The sequence below is a fragment of the Schistocerca americana genome, chromosome 8, assembly GCF_021461395.2.
Source record: "Schistocerca americana isolate TAMUIC-IGC-003095 chromosome 8, iqSchAmer2.1, whole genome shotgun sequence".
NCBI lineage: Eukaryota > Metazoa > Arthropoda > Insecta > Orthoptera > Acrididae > Schistocerca > Schistocerca americana.
Genome location: NC_060126.1, coordinates 249,835,716 through 249,860,465, shown reverse-complemented (window position 1 = coordinate 249,860,465; position 24,750 = coordinate 249,835,716). Strand labels below are relative to the sequence as shown.

General features: G+C 38.4%; 1 protein-coding gene across 1 annotated transcript in view; it reads right to left on the bottom strand.

Annotated features, from left to right (window-relative positions):
* LOC124545739 (cubilin-like) overlaps positions 1-24,750 on the bottom strand; it is a 718,402-nt gene that overhangs the window by 497,626 nt on the left and 196,026 nt on the right. Inside the window, exons 22-23 of the mRNA XM_047124681.1 lie at positions 11,725-11,885; positions 6,340-6,521 (exon numbers count right to left, since the gene is read on the bottom strand). Coding sequence (XP_046980637.1) covers positions 6,340-6,521; positions 11,725-11,885 — 343 coding nt within the window. The remainder of the gene's footprint in view (positions 1-6,339; positions 6,522-11,724; positions 11,886-24,750) is intronic.

Sequence of the window (24,750 nt, the reverse complement as noted above, 5' to 3'; positions counted from 1 at the left end):
ACAACTGTAGCTATGTGCTAAACGTGGAGATGGGCAAGATAAAGGGCTTGTATCTATATAAGGATCTAAATGTTTATGCAATGAGTTTTGTACAGTAGAGGTAGAAAATTTCATCTCTTTTATTTGTTAGTTCGTATGTACTCAGTGAATCTGAATCATTTGACTGTAGTTGTAAGTTCTCATTGATTGTTGCATTATTCACAAACTGTTTTGTGCCAATTGTCTAGTGGATTGGTACAGATAAGTCTGCAATGGACAACTGGGTATAAGCTCTACTCATTTTTAGAGAGTTAATCACATATTATCTTGGAGAACAGAACTTATTATTGAGGATTAAGAAGTCAATGGGTAAAAGGAACCATATGTATGTACTGAAATTTCTTTGTTTATTATTTTCATTTCAAATGTAATTCTAGGTCTTTGAAACAGTGGATATAGATGCTGTGTCAGATTTCAATTACGCGTAGTTGTAAATATTTATGTTTCAGTCATGCTAATGAAAACAGAAAGAGACATTAATGAGATCAGTGGAGGAAATGATCATGTGTATAATGCAGTGGAAATAGTAAACGCCATGAATCATCTATGATGTTGTGATAGTAAACCATGTAGGATCATCCATTTGAATTGTGTCAAGCCATTTGAGCAAATATATCTGGGCCTCTGTTCTAAATTTAACTTCACAATAGGATCTACAATTTGCTACTTGAGTACAAAATAAGAACATGCTTGCCAGTCCAATAAGGATAAATGTAACTACAAAAATATGACTTGGTTCGAAAATAAAGTAGAAATATTGTAAAATCAGGCTGGAGTCTTGTTACGTCTTAATGATCAACTGATCACAAAATATTCACATGGTGTGCTATAAGTAATAACAAGAAAATACAAATAAATAGGTACCTAGATGTTCATACACAAGATGTACTAAAAATGTGAACTGTGGTACATAAAAGAACATAATGTTGTTAAGTCATTGCAGCCAAACCTTCTAAGCTGACATGAACATTACAACAAAGTATGTTGGCAAAAGCAGTTATAAAGTGAACATTTATAGTATTGGTGACTGAATTAACTGTGGTTAGTGACAAGAGAATGTAATATTGAACATTAGCCATACTATGTACAAACTGTGTCAGACATCAGTATGCACAGAAAAATGCGAGACGTTAAGATGGTGATATAATTATCACTGGGGGCAAAGGGGGGGGGGGGAGGGATGTTGGGAGAACACAAGAGGCCCTCTCCTGGAACTGCAGAGTATGCAGTAGGAACATTTTGATTGGGAAACAGGCACAGTTGGAGGAAGCAAGGAAGGAATTGATATGGGTCAAGGAAGATAGGGGGGAGGAGGGTGGTTGGGAACTGGTAGCTGGTAGGAGGATAGGAAGAAAGAGAATGTGAACTGACAGTTTTATCATCAACATCAAAACAGGTAACTACCACTGCCACAGTTAAGAGGAGAAGAGCCTCAGGTAGAACGAGGAGCAGGAAATGTGCAGCAGACTTCGAGGCCAAGAAGCCTAGGAATGTACAAAGTGTTAGGAAGAAGAAAGTGCTGCTGCTAGGTAGTAGCCATGGGCGAGGTGTAGGCCCTCAGTTTCAGGAAAGTTTAGGGGCAGCGTACCAGGCCACCAGTATCTTCAAGCCAAATGCAGGGCTAAGTCATGTGATAGAGGACTTAGTGTCTTTATATATGGACTTTACAAAAGAGGAGCATGCAGTGATAGTGGGTGGGGCGGAAAATAATTTGGACAGGGATGGGACATATGGCATAGGTGGTGACCTGCAGAAGATGGCATCCCTGACTCATGGCACCAACATACAATTTGTTGAGCTGTTCCAGCATCATGATTGACCATGCTTTGAGGGAGCTGTGAGGTGAATCAATGTGGGGTTAGGGATGGCTCTGAGGGCAGCCAACTTTGGTCATGTTTCTCTGGTGTCCGTCAGGACTACCAACAGATGGTGTTTCACTTGGCATGGCCTACACCTAAACAGGACTGGGAAGGGAAGATTGGAACAGCTGACTCATGAAAGTATAGGGGGTGGATCTCGGGCCACACAAGGTCAAATACCTGTTGACATGGGTAGGAAAAGTACGTCTTTTTTACACATTTTTAGCAAGAAAAAATAAACATAAAACTAAAAACAGCATTTTCTACCAAGGAGTGAAACTACAATAAATTGCCGAAAGAGATTAAAGAAATTGCAAAAATACACTTATTTAAAAAGGCAGCTAGAAAGTACCTGTTATACAATACATTTTCTACACTGAAGGATTATTTAGATAAAACAGAGTAGGGGTTTGGTAAAAAATATGTTATACAAATAAATAATAATAATGATTATAAAACATCCAACATTCCACATAACACCTTCACACTATGAGTTTTTCCCTTCTTTTTTCCTTTTTTAGAATGGTGACTACAGGGAAATGGGCCAGTAATTTTCTATGTCTTCTGCATTACCTTTCCTAAACAAAGGTGCAACTTATGCCTGTTTTAACTGCTCTGGAAATGTCCCTGATGTGACAGATTCATTTATTATATTTCTTAAGGGGCCCTGTGTAATCTCTATGCATTGTTTCAGAACACACTTTGGTACTTCATCAGAGTGTACTGACTTTTTAGTTTTTAGTTGTTGAACAGTTTTATTGACTTCATTCTCTGTGGCTGGAAGTAACATCACTGTATTTAGTGCAACGTTATTTACAGGTATTATATATGATTTGTGGAAACTTCTCTGCAATACTTGAAAAATGCTCATTTACATAGTTTGCTAAGTGTTGTAGATCATTTATGCACGATGCATTTATGCGAGATGGAACAGTGAAGATAGCAGAGGATCAAATAGGCAAAAAGACTCAGACAAGTAGAAATATATAATGCTATGACAGTTTTGAAACCAAATTTCAATGTGCTAAACAGTTCCAAGGACAGGTGTGCACTCTGATTAAAGAGAACTTTGTAGAAAGGAAAAGCAATTTTAGGAACATTAAGAGCTAGGATGGAAAGCCAGTAGCATGCATGGAAGCAAGGGCTGGAAGGAGGAAGCAATACACAGAAAAGCTACAGCATACAAAAGAGATTAACCTGAATATGATATTAAAAAATTTGGGTGGGAATTAGATCAGGATGAGATGAGACATACGATACTGTTATAATTACAATTCCACAGAAGACAATTGCTGGCAGGTGTGAATATTACCAGACTATCAATTTAGTAAGCCATGGCTGTGATACAGAAGGGTGGAAACTGGCAGAAGCTAGCCCTGGGGAAAAAACAAGGCAATATTGAACCTGCAACTTATCTTACAAGAAAGACTGAAAAATGGCAAACCCATATTTATTTGCAAACCTGTATTTATTTCATCTGTAGATTTAAAGAAAGCTTTTGACAATGTTGACTGGGATACTATCTTCGGAATTCTGAAGGTAGCAGGTTGCAAAAGATACCTACAATTTGTACAGAATACTGAATGCAGTTCTAAGAGTCACAGGACACGAAGACAAACAGTGGTTGAGAAGAGATTGAGACACAATTGTAACCTACACCCAATGTTATTCAATCAGTACAATGAGTACCAGTAAAAAAATCAAGAAGAAAACTGGAAAGAGAGGTGAAGTTTGGTGAGAAAAAAATACAATATTTCAGGTTTCATATTACATAATACTTGCGTCAGAGACAGCAAAGAAGTAGGAAGAGCAGTTGCAAGGGATGTATATTGCCTTGAAAAAATGTTATAAAGTGAATATCAACAACAATATAAAAAGAATAGATTTCTATTCATCACGTAGGGAAGCTGCTGAGTCACAGACACGCATAATGAAAAGAACTGCTCAACATTAAACTTTTGGATGAAACAGTCCTTCTAAAATAGAAAACACACACATATTCACACAAGTACAACTACCACACCCATGACCACTGTTGGGAACCACCATGTGTATGGAAGTTGTGCTTATACAATTGTGTGGTTTTTTTTCTGTTTCACATGAAGGCCTTTTTTCTCCAAAGCTAAAATATTTAGCAGTCTTCTTCATTTTGCCTGTCTACAATTCAATGCCTCCTGTGTGTGGACAGTGGCAATCTATCCTCTTCATATTGCTGTTATTCCATCAAGGACTTTCCATTGTTTGAATATCAACAAAAGTGATACATGGTAAACTACATCTATACCTATACTCTGCAAACCACCATGAGGTGCGCAGCAGAGGGTACGACCCACTGTTATCAGGGTTTCTTCCCATTCCATTCACATATGGAGCACAGAAAGAATGATTGCCTGAATGCTTTTGTGCATGCACTAATTATTCTAATCTTATCCTCATGATCCCTATGTTAGTGGTACATAGGGGATTATAGTATACACCTAGAATCATCATTTAATGATGATTCTTGAAACTTTGTTAATAGACTTTCTCGGGATAGTTTACGTTTATCTTCGAGAGTCTTCCAATTCAGCTCCTTCAGTATCACTGTGACATTCTGCCATGGATCATACAAACCTGTGACCATTCTTGCTGCCCTTCTCTGTATGTGTTCAATATCCCCTATTAGCCCTATTTGGTAAGGGTCCGACACACCTAAGCAATAACTCTGATGTGATCAAAAGCCTTAGCATATGACCAGTATTTCTTAGGGTTTTGTGAAAATATATAATTTGACAAGATTCTGCTGAGGTAATAATATGAACTATAATTAAATAAGACAGTGCTGAGGGACATAGATTAGGAAATAGGACACTAAAAAGTAGTAACTGAGGTTTGCTGTTTGGGGAGCAAAATAACTTATGACTGTCAAAGTAGAGAGGATATAAAATGCAAACTGATAATAGCCAGAAAAACATTTTTAAAGATAAGAGAAATTTGTTAACACTGAATATAAATTTAAATGTTAGAGGGTCTTCTCTAAAGGTGTTTGTCTGAAGAGTAGCTATGTGCTGAAGTGAAATGTGAACAATAAACAGTTCAGACTATAAGACCATTCTGATATGTGGTGCTACAGAAGCATTTTGAAGACTAGATAGTAGATCAGACAACTAATGAGGAGGTAGTGAACTAAACTGAGAAAAAAAGAAATTTAGAACACAATATGACTAAAAGCAGGGATCTGTTGATAGTCAAAGCCTGAAGCATCGAGTACTTGTTAATTTAACAATGGAAAGAGGTGAAGAGTTGGGGTAAAAACAGTAGAGGAAGATCAACGCTAGACTTCAGAAAGCAAATTCAAATGTATCTGGCCTGCAGTAGTTACGGAGAGATGAAGAAGCTTGCACAGGATAGAGAAGAGTGGAGAACTGCAGCAAACCAGTATTTGATCTAAAGACAATAAGAAGAAGCCTTGTGACATTCCATTGTTACAAAACCACAAGGGACCAGCTGCACTGAACGGTTTCACCAGATTCCCTTAAGCTGTTACTTTTCACATTTTCTGAAGGGTCTCCACAGCTATTGTAACAGTCCTGTAGTATGTGGTATATAAGTCCTCACTGTGGTTTGCCACTAAAAGTAAACCTCACTCCATGGTACTGCCCATTTTCCACAACTTGTATGACAGATTGGACTTCCACCAAGAGAATGGAAATGGAATACAAAAAGCTTCCAAATTCTTCAATGAGGTACATAAGATACTTTGGGATGAAAAATTTTCACAAGCTTCTAAGATCAGCCTGCACAAGGCATACCTCTTATCTATCAAGTAGAAGAAGCAACAGTTACTGTGCTGAATAGTTCCGTCATTCTCATCCACAGAAAATGAATGAGATAAAATTAGGAATGAAGATAGCTGACAGCAAATAAGATTAGAAAGAAGAATGCTGGAGATCCTTGAACAGATGTGATTGCAGTAGTATAGTTATGTGCAGGTAATAGCTCTCCACAGGGTTACATGTTACTGTGGCCAAAAATGGGAGAAGCTGACCCTCACAGATCTCATCATTTGTTTTGCCAACTCGCATAAGATACATGGTGCAACATCTGTGGCAGGGTGAGGAAAGTTGGAGGAGGCTTATTTACAACTGTATGATCATTCTGATAGCTGGCAAGTCAAATAAAGCTAAGCAAAGTACCAACTTAGCTGGCATGATATATGGAACAGTTCTACAGGTACACTCAAAAGAGAAAGGAATATCTATAATGTAGAAAAGACAAGAAAGGAGAGACAAGAGGCTTTCCAGCTTTCCAATAGCTTAAGTGTAAAAACCATTCAGGAGCACCAGGCCCCATAATTTCTTTGTTCCTTTTTATCATTCTGTATTTAACATGCAACAAGATTTTATGTCTAACATCACTTCATACTCTTGCTGTGCACTATACACATAATGACACACTGTACCTCAACAAAGTCATAGTAGCAGTCACCCATCTCTTCCATTTCTATGTCAATGAAGACAAGCTGTAGAATGCTTCCCCTGCTTGTTGATATCTTCCAGGTACATAACGAAACATCATGGTAGTTTTGTGGATAATTAGGAGAAGTAAATGATCCTGAAGGGCTTGTCATAATTCCACCACATCCTGAAAGAAGATAATACATTTTACGGAATGGAACTTTTCACATCATATCCCATTATGAGTTACTGAGGGTTACAGCTCTTAGCAAATATCCAAATCAGTCTGTGACGGTCCAATAAAGGTTCTCCCTATATTCTGGACCTGAAGAATTTTTTTTCTGAACACAGTTATGAACTATTATCCTCACATATTTATTTTTACTCTTGGCTCTTAAGTCTGGACTCAGGAGAAACTTTTGGCTGAAGTGTGGCTGTTATGATCTATGAGAAAACAATATTTCAGTACAGGAGAAAATACAGTGACAGCTAAAATATATCATTTGTTTTGTTATGTTTCAATTACCTGGTGAAAATGAGTAATGCAGTACTTCCTGTACCGTTACTAGTGATGCTTCATTTGTACAAACAGTGTCACCTTTAACCAGGTGACAGTAAAGAAATATCCATTTCAGAAAATTATTGAATCAAAAAACATACAGAAATACCAGAAATGCTGGTCAGGGCTTTTCTTCAGGAGAAACACCTTGAAGTGCTTCCAAACTCACCAAGCAAGTTCTCTTTCCTCCTTGAGGAAGGTACCTTTCGTTAAAAAGGCTAGCAGTGCTCCGTTTGATTTAAAGTGTTTCTGTTAGAAATAATGAGAAACATACTCATGACAGTCAGTACTGTCCAGTATTTCTTTCTCTTTGTGAACATTTAAAACATTTGTTCTTGTTGTATATAATCTGTAACTCAGCATGATGGACAATAATTTGTAACTTGGCATGAAGCACAAAGCACGTCTTGTTGTTATCACTAATGGAGACTGGCTAGCAGAGGCTGTTAGAGCTTACTACCTGAGCTGTTTTTCCCATAATTGTCCTGTTAATTTATAAAGCTATTACCACGCAGGATGAAACTATTCTCTCAATTTACAGCCATAGCACTTAAAATAAAGAAATTAAATGAATGGTGAAAGATCTCTGTGTGGACAACAGTATGGTCTTTACTCTGCGATATTAATAATGAAATAAATGTGGTTCATGCTGGTAAAATCGCTGACATACTCTTCATTAAAAATACTTACAAGAAAAACAGTTAAAATGCATTTACACACATGTACAAACAGATGTGTGCACAGATGTGTAGTGCAAGGCAAGATAATAAACAAAAATATTATTCTATCAGTGAATGATCTACCACACAGTGAGTGCATTAAAACCTTGTTTCTTAAAGGTACATGGAAGATTTCTGACAATGTACATAGTTTTAGTAAACCCAACCATACTTTTCTGATCATCAGCTAAGACAATCTGAAAGACTCACTTAATCATTTCTTTGTCAGTTCACAGGAAAACTCCACCAGCCTGAGGCCCAGCATGTGAAACAAGATGGTATTCCTAAAGCCATATTCCTCAGCATATACAATCAACTCCTCACTTACGGCAATTACCGTAAGAGTGTTTAACTTTTAATACTCAGTTCTTCAAATATCATCACAAAACTGTACATAGAACAGTTCTTTATACTATTTATTCTGCTGTTTTTATATCACTGAATACAAATATGCAATAAAGAATTTATTTACTCACAATAGATAATGAATAAAAGACTTGAAATAAATTAAAGGCACATTTTACCAATGCAGGTCTTCTTTAAAAAAGAACAAAAAATAGTTATGACCAACACATCTTTCACAAAATACGAATCCACTCCTTCTTTTGATTCAGAAGATAGTTTCTAACAACAGGTCTGTATAAACAGTGTTTTTCTGTCTAATTTGATACTCTGGCTCTTAATTTGTTCATTCACTTTTTGGTGAAAGCAGTTCAGAAGAATGAACAAAAGTTCTAAAAATAGCAACCACAAGATACTCTTCAATTTCAGAATAAGGAACATTCATGTCACTGTATGACAATAGCCAGAATCTCCTCATTTTCACATCTAATACAGGATGATTTTAAAGAACTTTACAGCTTTACTTACATACAGAATTACTATTGAGAAGGCTTATACATGTAGTAGAGATGTCACCTTGCAAAATACCTCAAGTTTTGTCTCATACATTCACTTTCACTTTAACTGATAAGAAATGTTGATTCGTCACAAAAAACCATATGAGTAAGCAATGTGTCATCTTCCTCAATCTGACATAACATTTCTGCACAAAATGCGTTCTGTTTCTCTTTTTCTGTGAGGGCACATAACAATGTCAATCTGTGTGGCTTCACATTAAATCTTTTTCTTAGCACTCTCCAGACAGTTGATTGAAGAACTCCAAGCTATGCCAACACACTGATTTCCTGGCACTGTGAACAGAATTCTTTCTCACCTACTCTTTCTCACCCAGTTAACAACAGCCTTGGAGACTTGCAGGCAACCTGGAGATTCGCTATGATGGGTGTTACAATCAGTTTAAATGAAATTCTGATGCCCAGAGTAGAACTGCTAGGTTCCTTACGGTACTCAGTGTGAGATTTATGTTGAACCTTTGTTGCCGACTTTGTTTCTTCCATCTAAGACATGTAACGAGCACATTCAGGCCCTGTGAAATTTGCCATTTTAGTTTTCAAGATTCTGTCTTTCCTAGTGGCAGTATTTGATATTACAACAATAAGTGAATGGAACTTGAAGTATTTTACTACAAGATGGGGCCTTACCCTCAAGTCTATGTAACCTCAATAAAATTTTTGTATGTAACTGAAGCTTCTTTTAGAATCAACATATATATAGGTAGGGGTTTCAGGTACCCCTCATTAGGTCCTGAAATGAGAACTGTGCTCCCCACTATGCACGCTACCACTCGCGCAGTGATATTTCATGGCCCACCCAACCTATGTGATATCCTTGTCTGTCCCTATTCCAGCTCTGCTCTCACCCTCTTGCCTCTTGGCTCATATTCCTGCAATAGACCATGCAGGACCTGTTTCAAACATTCTCCTGCCACCATCTACTGCAGTCCAGTCACTGGTATCTCCTACCCCAATAAAGGCAGGGTTAACTATGAAAGCAGTCTTATGACCTACCAACGTAGCTGCAATCACTGTGCAGTCTACATGGGCATGTCAACCAACATCCTGTTGGTCCAAAAGAATGGCAACTGCCGAACTACAGCCAAGACACAACTGGATCACCTAGCTGCTGAACGTGAGACCCAAAGTAATATGCTTCACTTTAATCACTGCTTCACAATCTGTGTCATCTGGATTCTTCCTACAGACACCAGCTTTTCTGAATTACACAGATCAGAAGTCTCCCTACAACATATACTTCCTTCCTGGCCTCAACCTTCATTAGTATCTATATTCCACCTGCCTATACCCCTCCCAGCTCCCATTCTAGTACAACCATGCCTTCTATCCCGCTAATGTACCCAAATATTTCTTTCCTCTTCTCTACTTCTTTTCTTTCACATATCCTTTTCTACTCCCACTTTGACCCCTGGCCCCATCTGGCCTCACAGTACAGCAACCCAATGCTGCACCAGAGGCCCTATCCTGTAACCACCACTTCCACTGGTTCCCACAGGCAGCATCTGCCTCCATCCCTACCCTGCTATTCCACCGCTTCCCTGCCCCACAACTGATCCTTACCCTCACTACACAGTGTAAGTAGATTGCTGCTCACATCAGATGCAACTGCAGTCAGATCTTAGTCCTGGAGACCGTGGCCATGTATGCATATTTCTTGTGTCAACCTGTGAGTTTTATTTTCTGAAGAAGGACTTTGTTCAAAAGTTGAAATATTTCTAGCATTCTTTTTCAATGAGCTGGTCTGTGACACAGCACCTCCTGTATGTGGCATTTAGAAGTCTACGCTTTCCATATTATTGCTATATCTAACTTTGTCACTTCTGTTTCATTCTTTAATCTCCAATTTTATTTCACAATAATTACCATCAAAACCAAGTTATGAAGCAAGAGCTTAACCCACAGCAACATTAACACAGATAAAGCCTTCAAGTAATGTTTGGTACAAATGAGTTAACATGTTTTGCACAGCAAAAGGGATAGTTTACAGTGTTGTATTGCCGAACAATTAATGACATCACCTTGAAATATGTTAGCAGTTTCTGATGAAAGATATTGGTGGAAAATGGATTGTTATTGTAGATGAGTCCCAGAATGACATCATTCATCATATTATTTTAAAACTCAACAATAATGGAGAGAACCCACAGGCCAAAGACTGTGCATCTCTTAAACAAAAATTTGAAAGACTTTTAGAAGGAAGTGTCCAAAAGAATTTCAAATTAACATTACTATTGCTTCTAATGTTTTAATTTTTTAATAAAATCAACAGATTTTAGAGTGAGAGTTAAAATCAGTAAATTTACATTAATCAATATATATCTCATTTCTTCTCTTGCCACAGACTCATAAATCCTTTTCCCTTGTCTTTTCTACACCCTCCTCACAATTTAGCAAGATCCATCAATCTTTCTCATTTGTATTGGCATGTTTGTTGATTTTACTTATGGAGAGCAGAGGACCTTTTCTTTATCTTTTGTACCACTGTTGAACTTAGCACATGTTTAAACTTTCATGTAGTTCAAACTGAAATTTCTTTATAAACTGATGAATGAATTATGATAATATATTTGGGTACATCCCAAAACTAACACGGAGAAAGTAGAAATGGCATTAGCTGCAATCAACTAGTAACAAATTAAAAAAATTAAAAAAAAATGGCTTATAAATCTCAGAAAAAATAGCAGTAAATATAGAAAGCTTGAACAATTTAAGACTGCTGCATGACTATAGCAGTAAGATCATAAGGTTTGGAGGTGGTTCCCCCTCCACGCCCCCCCCCCCCCCCTCCATATGATGCAACTTGTGAGATGGCTGTGTAAGACTCATTGTCCACTTAACTCCATTTGTCCAGTGGCAAACTCTAAGGCTTCACTTTAATCACTGCTTCACAATCTATGTCATCTGGATTCTTCCTGCAGACACCAGCTTTTCTGAATTACACAGGTCACATATATTGCAATGAAAACAATCAGTTTTTGAAAATATAATGTAATTGGACAAATAAAAAAAGGAGACAACATACACATAGGTTAAAGTAAACTCTTGATATACATTTTCTCCTGCCACTGCTTGATGAGTAGATTTTTTTATCTATCTTGTTAGATTAGATCACATATCATTACTTGCTCTTATCACCACAATATTACCAGAGATATCATATTCAAATTAACTCATTCATGACTTACAACCACTCACCTGTTGCTGTGCCATCCCATGTGATACGGAAACCTTTCCTCTGAATACTATAGTCTGTTACAAAGCGTATAAACATGAGATGGCTGTGTGATGGGATTGTCCTTGGTATAGCTGTACCACAAAATTTGCCCACTAATGGTGAAAGGGCATTGCCTCCATTTCTGCAAGTACATGAGCAGAAAATGGTCAATATTAAAACTTCAATAACACAGCAAGAACCATATTATGTATTCAGCAAAACAGCACAACATGAAATGGACAGTACTCCAGATTAAACAATACACTTCTAAGGAAGCAATAGGGCATGTACAAATATTATATACTGCCACTATTAGCAACAAGTGTACAAATGGCAACAACTGCTAAAGCTGTTTAGTTATTTCTTTAGTCATGAAAAATAATCCGTCATTGCTAATCTCGAGGTCCTGAAGCAAATGCAGTATGGCTGAAATATTACAATTATCTGGCTCTGTTTATCCATTTCAGTAACCACTAGATTGCTTTTCCATTAAGTATCACTGATAAGAATAAAGAAGGAAAATCAAAAGAAAGTTGTTTCAGTAATCTGAGTGCACGTAGAAAAGTAATTAAGTGAATGTAGCAGTGTGATCTAAACGGTGTTGTTACTTGTTGAAAGTTAAAGTGTGCAGTTTCAAAGCTAAAATTCTATTAAAGATTGGAATGGTAAATAAGTAGTAATTAATAGGACAAGTTCTAACACCAAAGAAGGTAACGAAGAGTTCACAATGATGAAGAAACACAATTTCACAAATTTACCCTGTGCAACTGTTAGTACATGAAAGATAACAATCCTGATGAATACTTTAGTATGAACAAATGTGAATAGGCTCCTCACCAGCTAGCAATAGTCTGCAATCGTCAACAATAAAAGTATTACAGGTGACACAATAACTGACAGTTAATTGACTTTAGACTCTGCTGGCACATGATTAGCATGTGAAGTATGTATTGTTGATCCCAGGTTTTGAGATTCAGAGACTCAATGATTTGAGACAAAACTGTTAATAGCAAAGCTATGGCAAGGTTTAGCACTGTTCATATGTCTCACCAAAGACTTAAAATGGGCTTTCAGTATGGTTATACTCTGAAGCAATTCGAAGTCCTACACCACAGTCTCTTTTTGTCAGTATCCAGCAGTTCTGTTTGGAGACACAGGCTGAAATTTATATGTGCACCTTCCTTTGCCTTTTCAATGGCTTGATAAACAATGAATGCCATGTGCACTGAAATATTTAATGGCCTTCTAAATATTTTATGTATTTTTCCCCACAAAGACAGTTTGTAGTTTCTGATTTCATACAACTCACCCACTTCTCAGCAAAAATCTTAATAATGGATCACCACCAACATCCCCAAACTTAACTAAGTAGTGTTGTCTGGCATCAAACAGATGGCAGAGCAACTCCAGTTTTCTCAAAAAGTGTTTGACATGCTGCCCCACTGCAGATTGTTAAAGAAAGTACAAGCACATGGAATAGGTTCCCACATATACAAGTGGCTCACAGACTTCTTAAGCAATAGAACCCAGTATATTGTCCTTGATTGTAAATGTTCATCAGAGACAGGAGACTCATCAGGAGTGCGCCAGGAAACTGTGATGGGACTGCTATTATTTTATATATACATACTTTTCTTTTGCTAATGATGCTGTGGTGTATGGGAAGGTCTCAAAGTTGAGTGACTGCTGGAAGATATAAAATGACTTAGACAAAATTTCTAGATTATACACTCCTGGAAATGGAAAAAAGAACACATTGACACCGGTGTGTCAGACCCACCATACTTGCTCCGGACACTGCGAGAGGGCTGTACAAGCAATGATCACACGCACGGCACAACGGACACACCAGAAACCGCGGTGTTGGCCGTCGAATGGCGCTAGCTGCGCAGCATTTGTGCACCGCCGCCGTCAGTGTCAGCCAGTTTGCCGTGGCATACGGAGCTCCATCGCAGTCTTTAACACTGGTAGCATGCCGCGACAGCGTGGACGTGAACCGTATGTGCAGTTGACGGACTTTGAGCGGGGGCGTATAGTGGGCATGCGGGAGGCCGGGTGGACGTACCGCCGAATTGCTCAACACGTGGGGTGTGAGGTCTCCACAGTACATCGATGTTGTCGCCAGTGGTCGGCGGAAGGTGCACGTGCCCGTCGACCTGGGACCGGACCGCAGCGACGCACGGATGCACGCCAAGACCGTAGGATCCTACGCAGTGCCGTAGGGGACCGCACCGCCACTTCCCAGCAAATTAGGGACACTGTTGCTCCTGGGGTATCGGCGAGGACCATTCGCAACCGTCTCCATGAAGCTGGGCTACGGTCCCGCACACCGTTAGGCCGTCTTCCGCTCACGCCCCAACATCGTGCAGCCCGCCTCCAGTGGTGTCGCGACAGGCGTGAATGGAGGGACGAATGGAGACGTGTCGTCTTCAGCGATGAGAGTCGCTTCTGCCTTGGTGCCAATGATGGTCGTATGCGTGTTTGGCGCCGTGCAGGTGAGCGCCACAATCAGGACTGCATACGACCGAAGCACACAGGGCCAACACCCGGCATGATGGTGTGGGGAGCGATCTCCTACACTGGCCGTACACCATTGGTGATCGTCGCGGGGACACTGAATAGTGCACGGTACATCCAAACCGTCATCGAACCCATCGTTCTACCATTCCTAGACCGGCAAGGGAACTTGCTGTTCCAACAGGACAATGCACGTCCGCATGTATCCCGTGCCACCCAACGTGCTCTAGAAGGTGTAAGTCAACTACCCTGGCCAGCAAGATCTCCGGATCTGTCCCCCATTGAGCATGTTTGGGACTGGATGAAGCGTCGTCTCACGCGGTCTGCACGTCCAGCATGAACGCTGGTCCAACTGAGGCGCCAGGTGGAAATGGCATGGCAAGCCGTTCCACAGGACTACATCCAGCATCTCTACGATCGTCTCCATGGGAGAATAGCAGCCTGCATTGCTGCGAAAGGTGGATATACACTGTACTAGTGCCGACATTGTGCATGCTCTGTTGCCTGTGTCTATGTGCCTGTGGTTCTGTCAGTGTGATCATGTGATGTACCTGACCCCAGGAATGTGTCAATAAAGTTTCCCCTTCCTGGGACAATGAATTCACGGTGTTCTTATTTCAATTTCCAGGAGTGTATGATGAATGACATCTAGCTCTGAATGTACAAAAATGTAGGTTAATGTGGATTTGTACGAGAAATACACCCATAACGTTCAGATACACCATTAGCAGTGTCCTACTTGCCACAGTCACATAGTTTAAGTATCTGGACATAACACTGTAAAGCAACATGAAATGGAATGAGCATGTGAGGATTGGAAGGTGAATAGTCAACTTTGGTTTATTGGGAGGATTTTGGGGAAGTGCAGTTCATTTGTAAAGGAGGCTGCATACAGTATGCTAGTGTGACCTTTCCTTGAGCACTGCTCAAGTGTCTAGGATCCGCACCAGGTCAGATTAAAGGAGGACATGAAAGCAATCCAGATGCGAGTTGCTATATTTGTTACCAGTACCTTTGAACAACACACAAGTATCACAGAGATGCTTCGGGAACTCAAATGTGACTCTCTGGAAGCAAGATGATATTCTTTTCAAGTAACACTACTGAGAAATTTTAGAGAAGTGGAATTTGAAGCTGGCTGCTGAATTATTCTACTACTGGCAACATACATTTCACATAGGGAACATGAAGATAAGATACAAGAATACAAGAGATTAGCATTCATTTGGAGGCATACAGAAGTCGCTTTTCCCTCATCCTATCTACGAGTGGAAAGGAAATGACTAGTAGTGGTACAGAGCATCTACTGACACACACTGTGTAGTGGATTGCGGAGTAGATGTAGATGAAGGAATGACTCAATTTACATTAGTGTACTAAATAATGCATATGTGAATATGTAAGGAAGGAATATCAGAGCAAATGAAGGGCTTGCTGCAAAAACCAGATAAGTCCATTTCTGGTCAAAAATGAGATGTTATCGGCATGAGATATAACATCAGAATGTGCATCTTTTGGTGCAAGAACCAGACTTTTGCGAACTGATCTGAATGAGATATGCACGGTTGCGTTTGGTGGAAGAAACAGATTAGTCCTGGACTTCCCTGGTTCTTGCACCAGTAGGTGGCAGCACTAGCGTGGCGGACTGTTGTGTTGTTTACATGGCTGCATGTGAAGTTGAAGTTGAAGTTGTTCAGATTGTGCATTTATCTGTAGTGTATATTGTGTTTAAGACATGTCTCCCAATGATTCATGCAGTGATAGTGAATATGAACATGTAACAAAGAAAAGAAAAGGTGATTCTAGTAAATGGGAAAGAAACAGAGACAAACTGAAAAGGCTACGTGGTGAGTTGTATGTCACACGTAGTGGCATGCAACTGCAAAAGAAAATGTTTAGATGTACTTGATACGAAGGAAAAACAGGAAATGCTGACAAAGTTTAACTCACTTTCAACAAAAGAAGCACAGGATGGATTTTTGTGTGCATTGACTACACCAAAGCAAGTTGACCAGCAAAGGCCTAGAAAAGGTGAAGATTCACAAGTTCGTAACTTGACATACACTTACACGGTATGTATTTATGTAATAACATGAAGTGAAGTAATATTAGCCCAAAATAATATGTATTTTTAAAATGAGGAAACCGAATTTATTCCCAAAAGTTTTTGAAATAACATTTTATGTCTTTCCAGGTTCAGCTTAAAACCCAACAACATGTAATATGCAAAAAAGCTTTTTGCAGCCTTTATGGGATGAAGAAGGCATGGGTTGAACGTCTGCCTTCATTTGCATCCAAAAATATTGGTCCATCTACAGATCGTAGAGGAAAACATGAAAACAGGCCTAACGGAGCGGGTGATAACGACTTATAAAATGTTATAAATCACATAAAACAGTTTCCAGCATGAACACTGCACTACAGTAGAGCAGATAATACCAAGAAAGTATTTTTATCTCCAGAATTGAATGTAAAGAGAATGTATGAGTTATGTTTAGAACAGCATGAGGCAGGCGTTTTTAAGGTCTTAAAACCAGGTGAAAAAGTGCAAAACTGTAGGGTAACATATGACTATTATTATAGATGTTTTTAAGCTAATTTCAGTATTTCATTTGGACACCAAAAAAGTGACACTTGTGAGAAGTGTGATTCCTTAACGAAATTTACAGAAGATTGTACTGATGATTTGGAACACAGAAGAGAGCTTGAAATTGAGAAGGAAGTACATTAGCGAAAGAGTGAAGTATTCTATGAACGACTTATGGAAGAAACTAAATGGGCTAGGGAAAATAAAGCTGTTGCATGTTTAGCATCTGATTACCAGCAAAATTTGCCACTTCCAGTGCTTCCTTCAACAGACGTATTTTGTCTGAGACATATGTGGATGTAAAACTTTAATATACACTGTTGCAGCAGTGGAAAGGCTCACATGTTCATGTACACAGACTGTGATGGCAAAAAGGGTCCTGTTGAAGTTATTTCCTGCTTAGATTGGTACCTTAAACATGTCATTCCCCCTGATAAAACTAAAATTGTATTATTTTCAGATAACTGTGCTGCCAAAAACAAAAACAAGGCACTTCAACAGTATCTCTTCAGTCTTGCACATACTAACAAATTTCAGAACATTTCACATTATTTTCCAGAGCTTGGGACATTCATTTTTGCCTTGTGATAGCGACTTTGGGAACATTGAAAAGAGGAAAAGGCTTGTAACTAGACTGCACCTTCCTGAAGAGTGGCATTCACTTGTTAGAAAAACATCCAAATTTTTTACTGTTGTTCCTGTGAAACAAAACATGTTCAAAAGTTACAAAGACTACTTTAAGCAGTTCTTTAAAACAAATATGTAAACAAAACACAATGAGCTTTTCAAAATTCCACAGTATAAAATATTGCAGTACAGTTATGCTCGCAAATACATATTTAAAGCCAGCCAGAATCAACACATGACTGTTATGTCAGAGTTTGCACTACTAAAGAAGGCAATAAAAGGTGACATTACCTGTATGGTGGTCCTTTACCTCTTAAAAGGCACAAATATGATGATGTCATGAAATTGATTAGAAAGTACATTCAGATTGCAGATATGGGTTTCTATGAAAAACTTTTACCCTCTGCAGGAAATTATGATGGTGAACACAGACGAAATGAAATAGAGTAAGAATATTTTAAAATGACCATGAAATGACCATGAAGTACTTTATATGTAAATCAAGGAGGTCAACAAAATGTTCTGAGACTGTAGATTTTATATTTAGTTAATGATAATATCCTTAAAAAATTTACATCGGGACAGAAAAGTTTATGTTATAAGCCACGCAAAACTATGTATAATTTTTCTGACAAAAGATACTGTAAAATGTCTGGTAATTAATAAAAAGTAAATTATGATTCATTATTTGTTGTTATTTTGTTTTCATGTTATTTATGTCTGATTTTGCATGCAGTATTTGAGATTTTAGAGTCTTTGGTGCAAAAACCAGGTAAGTCCAAATATTTATAATTGCATTTTTGATTTATTTATGTGTATACTCTTAATTTCAAAATTTTATATACTGCACATAAAATACAGGGCTATAAGTCAGTAACATTTTCTTATATAATTTCTCAAAAATACACACCTTCTGTAGATGTCAAACTTTGTTTTTCAGTTTTCTCAGAATGTGTATTTTGTGACTTGCCTGGTTTTTGCAGCAAACCCTTCACAAAGTAAGACTCATTTTAAAAATCAGCAAAAGGTATTCCATGGAAATGATTCAACGGTATACGCCACTGTGCTTGGATTCGGACGTGGATGTTGGAGACAAATACAAAGAATTACCGAAGATGATAAATGAGAACAAATCATGCTATAAAGATGATAATGGAAAATTTTAATATGAAATTGATAGAAAACTGAATGACAAACATTCAGTGGGACATAGTTGTGATCAAGATAGTGAGCAATTAAGAATTTAAGATGAGTTGGGGAAGGAAGTTTCATATTACCAAAATTATTCTTGGCAGTTGTAGAGAGACATTTCAGATCCCTAATCTGGGAAAACAAAGAAGGAATAATTGTTAATGGAACATACACTCAAGCACCAAAGAAACTGATATAGTGATGAGTATTCAAATACAGAGATATGCAAACAGGAGAACATGGTGCTACGGTCGGCAATGTCTTTATAAGACAGCAGGTGTCGGGCACAGTTGTTAGATCAGCTACTGCTGCTACAATGGCAGGTTAACAAGATTTAAGTGAGTTTGAATGTGATATAGTCAGCACACGAGGCATGAGGGATGGGACACAGTATCTCCCAGTTAGTGATGAAGTGGTGATTTTCCTGTATGACCATTTCACAAGTGTATCTTGAATACCAGGAAATTGGTAAAACATCAAATCTTCGATATTGCTGTGGCCAGAGAAAGATCCTGCAAGAAAAGGACAAACGACAACTGAAGAGAATCATTCAATGCAACAGAAGTGCAATCCTTCCACAAATTGCTGCAGATTTCAATGTTGAGTCATCTACAAGTGTCAGTGTGCAAACCATTCAACGAAACATCATCCATATGGGCTTTCAGAGCCTGAGGCCCACTAGTGTACCTTTCATGACTGCACGATGCAAAGCTTTATGCCTTGCCTGGGCCCATCAACACTGACATTGGACTGTTGATGACTGGAAACATGTTGCCTGGTTGGACGAGTCTCGTTTCAAATTGCATCAAATGGACGCATGTGTACGGGTATGGAGACAACCTCACGAACCCATAGACCTGCTTGTCAGCAGGGGACAGTTCAAGCTGGTGGAGGCTCTGTAATTGTGTGGGGCATGTGCATTTGGAGTGATATGGGACCCCTGATATGTCTAGATACAACTCTGACAGGTGACATCTATGTAAGCATCCTGCCTGATCACCTGCATCCATTCATGTCCACTGTGTATTCTGAGTGACTTAGCCAATTCCAGCAGGACAATGGGACGCTTCACATGTCCATAATTGCTACAGAGTGGCTCCAGGAACACTCTTCTGAGTTTAAACACTTCCACTGCCCACCAAACTCCCCATATGTGAACCTTATTGAGCTATGAGTGCTATGAGTGTTTTCTATTACATGTGATTCTGGATAAGAGAAGACTTAATAACAGTATTAAGTATTTTTATTGAAGTGAAGTGGTGCCAAGTTGGCAGAATTTCCTTCATTGAGAAAGGCACTGGTGTCCTTGGAGTCGGCTGCCTGCATCTACAATTGAATTGTAGGAGAGGAAGTCAGTGGTCCTATTTCGTAAGATTAACAGAAGCAAAATGGCTAAGGAGGGATGGCTAGCGGACAAACGTAAGGATGTAGAGGCTTATCTCACAAGGGGTAAGATAGATACTGCCTACAGGAAAATTAAAGAGACCTTTGGAGATAAGAGAACGACTTGTATGAATATCAAGAGCTCAGATGGAAACCCAGTTCTAAGCAAAGAAGGGAAAGCAGAAAGGTGGAAGGAGTATATAGAGGGTCTATACAAGGGCGATGTACTTGAGGACAATATTATGGAAATGGAAGAGGATGTAGATGAAGATGAAATGGGAGATACGATACTGCGTGAAGAGTTTGACAGAGCTCTGAAAGACATGAGTCGAAACAAGGCCCCGGGAGTAGACAACATTCCACTGGAACTACTGACGGGCTTGGGAGAGCCAGTCCTGACAAAACTCTGCCATCTGGTGAGCAAGATGTATGAAACCGGCGAAATACCCTCAGACTTCAAGAAGAATATAATAATTCCAATCCCAAAGAAAGCAGGTGTTGACAGATGTGAAAATTACCGAACAATCAGTTTAATAAGCCACAGCTGCAAAATACTAACACGAATTCTTTACAGACGAATGGAAAAACTAGTAGAAGCCGACCTCGGGGAAGATCAGTTTGGATTCCGTAGAAACACTGGAACACGTGAGGCAATACTGACCTTACGACTTATCTTAGAAGAAAGACTAAGGAAAGGCAAACCTACGTTTCTAGCATTTGTAGACTTAGAGAAAGCTTTTGACAATGTTGACTGGAATACTCTCTTTCAAACTCTAAAGGTGGCAGGGGTAAAATACAGGGAGCGGCAGGCTATTTACAATTTGTACAGAAACCAGATGGCAGTTATAAGAGTCGAGGGACATGAAAGGGAAGCTGTGCTTGGGAAGGGAGTAAGACAGGGTTGTAGCCTCTCCCTGATGTTATTCAATCTGTATATTGAGCAAGCAGTAAAGGAAACAAAAGAAAAATTCGGAGTAGGTATTAAAATCCATGGAGAAGAAATAAAAACTTTGAGGTTCGCCGTTGACATTGTGATTCTGTCAGAGACAGCAAAGGACTTGGAAGAGCAGTTGAATGGAATGGACAGTGTCTTGAAAGGAGGATATAAGATGAACATCAACAAAAGCAAAACGCGGATAATGGAATGTAGTCGAATTAAGTCGGGTGATGCTGAGGGAATTAGATTAGGAAATGAGACACTTAAAGTAGTAAAGGAGTTTTGCTATTTGGGGAGCAAAATAACTGATGATGGTCGAAGTAGAGAGGATATAAAATGTAGACTGGTAATGGCAAGGAAAGCGTTTCTGAAGAAGAGAAATTTGTTAACATCGAGTATAGATTTAAGTGTCAGGAAGTCATTTCTGAAAGTATTTGTATGGAGTGTAGCCATGTATGGAAGTGAAACATGGACGATAAATAGTTTGGACAAGAAGAGAATAGAAGCTTTCGATATGTGGTGCTACAGAAGAATGCTGAAGATTAGATGGGTAGACCACATAACTAATGAGGAAGTACTGAATAGGATTGGGGAGAAGAGAAGTTTGTGGCACAACTTGACCAGAAGAAAAGATCGGTTGGTAGGACATGTTCTGAGGCATCAAGGGATCACCAACTTAGTATTGGAGGGCAGCGTGGAGGGTAAAAATCGTAGAGGGAGACCAAGAGATGAATACACTAAGCAGATTCAGAAGGATGTAGGTTGCAGTAGGTACTGGGAGATGAAGAGGCTTGCACAGGATAGAGTAGCATGGAGAGCTGCATCAAACCAGTCTCAGGACTGAAGACCACAACAACGACAACAACAACAACAGAAGTAAAAGAGCCTTCAGAAGACAGCAAATATAATTAAATATATGAAGTGATGGGCACACACGTAGAAAAAAGAGAAGCGACACAAGGTAAAGTGAATGAAGAATAACACAATTTCGCACACGCAGAACATTTACTAATGATGCACTTTTACCGTCCTTATATCATCATCATTTTATTATTATTATTATTATTATTATTATTATACAACTGGCGACCTAAGTGCCACGATTTCGGAGCACAGGTTGCAAGTACAGTTTGTTAACTATTATTATAGTAAGAAATTTCTACGACAATGTTATTAGTCATAAAAACTAATTGTCTGTATTTTCTGCTTGCTTGAATCACAACAGGGAGCAAGTAAAGCAAAAAGGCAAAAATTGAGGAGAAATTTTTGAAAAGAAATGAGAGTTGGTCCCAGGGGATGTAAAATTATCCATAATAAACTGTTTTGTTTGGCACAGCAAAGGTAGGACAGCTACGCAAGTTGCTTGCATGGTTATGCTTGGTAGCACATCTTTTGATGCAGATTGAAACCTTTTCCTCATTATTCCTTTCTTGAATTTCTTTGTGAAAAATTTACAGGAATTTTTCAATGTGATATGCATTGTCAGTAAAGCATGAAGAACTGCAACACAATAGTTTGTGTGTCATAGTAAAAGTAAAATGGGCTTAAACACAATGTAAATTGCAATTATCAAGAGTAATAATTAGTATATGAAATTTTTCCATTTTTTGTGAAATTTTAATTTTCACATATTCATACAACATGGCGGAAAAATACATGTCCATTGTTGATAGCAACAGCGAAAACACAATCAGCCAAGATGGCATAGAAATGCGGGATTGAACAATTGAAGTTCAGGTGGCATGTATACCTAGCACAGAAAGTTTAAGTAGGTCAGAGATAAGTGTCACATATGTGACAAATGATAGTGACACTCCACAGCAGAATAACTTTGATGATACAATGTTTACAATTCATGAGACAATGTAGGCATCTCTCAGAGTGATGTACTGCTCATGAATGAAACACTGGAGAGCAATACAAATATGAATCTTGACAACACATTATGAAGACCACTTGTTCACAAAACAAACATTAATTTTGAAAGTACAGTTGACAACAACCACAGTAGTACAACTGACGCACGGCTATGGCAGTGATATGAAACAAGATATGAATACCAAGATTGATAATTTGACACAAGATATGAACACCTAAAAACAGCAACAAAAAATGGTTACACAAGATCTAAATACAATGAAACAGGAACAAAAACAAGTATTCAAGGATTTGCAAGACATGGTCTGACAGAAGTTTGATGACTTAGCCAAAAATTTTTGAACTGCAAACTAAATGATATGAAAAAACAAAGTAAAACATGAAGTACTTTCTGAAGTTAACAGCAATGTTACAGAGTTAAAACAGAAGACAGATCCTTTTAACGACCATCATGATCTAGTAGAGCAACAGATAAAGATAATCACAGACACAAACACAAATATTGAAGGCACACATACCACTTGTGGTCGACAGTAAAAAAAGGTAAGCACTGTCATTAACAAACTAACAAAGACTATGGAGGTGTGCCTCTAGCTGTTGAAGAGCTTACTTTAAGGGTAGCAACATTAGAAGTTGACTCAGCGTGTGCTAAGAAGGAGAGAGAGAAGATCAATGAAAATCTAAGTGATATCATTAGTCAAGCTGAAGCAGGTATGTTAGATAAGAGTAATACCATTTCAGAGAAGTTAGTAACCAATTGTAAATTATACACAGATCTAGTAGAAAAAGGTATTTACAACAAAGAAAATGAAATAGTGAATAAGGTAAACATTAACCTACAAGCCATGGAAGAAAGGATCCGCAATCTTTCAGAAGAAAATATTATCAGGTTACCTTCTATTCAGAAAAGTGGGTGCACTCAGCGACTGTTATGTGACTTATAGAGTGCAGCAATCAGTCGTCCTTTTTTAAATTTTATTACGCAAATCCAAATTGATGATATGCATTGCAATGCATTGCAATGATATGCAATGACAAGAACTTTCAAACTTGTTATTTAAGTATTCAAATTTTTCAGTAAGGAGCCAGGATTATTGAAAGACTATGAATATGAATTTGAAGTCTATCCACATGAAACATTTTGTGTAATGTCATAACCTATTCTATGGGCAAAATGAGAGGCAGTAAGGGATAAGCTCAATCATATGATTAAATGGGGACTTATACAACCTTCTTTTTCACCCTACTGTAGTCCTAAATTAGCGGTAAGTAAACCAGATGGATCTGTAAAACTAGTTCTTGATGCTAGAAGCATCAATGAGAATTTAGTACCAGTACGCATACAACCAGACAACTTGAACGAACAGCTTTTAAAGTTTTACAATACAAAATACTTCAGTATACTCAATCTCAAGGTGTCCTACTGGCAAATAAAGCTCCATGAAGAAAGTAAAAAATGTACAGCATTTGTTTATGGTTGCAGAAGTTCTGAATTCCGTGTTCTACCTTTCGGACTGAACATTAGCGCAGGTGTATTTATATCTGCACTGGACAAGGTTTTAGGTCCAGAACTGCTTAGAAAAGTCACTATTTAGATAGACAACAGGCTAATAGCCACACCCACTTGGTTACAACAGATTGATTGAACAGGTACTTCAACGACTTGTAGTTTACGGAGTAACAGCCAATTTAAAAAAGTCTAATTTTTGTAAGGAGCAAGGCAAATTTTTAGGACATGTTGTATAAGAACAAGGTATATTATCTGATCAGAAAAAACTTGATGCCTTACACAATTGCCCAGCTCCAAGGAATAAACAACAGCTAAAAGCTTATTTAGGACTAGCATCTTTTTTCGTAAATTCGTACCACAGCAACTGATGAACAGTG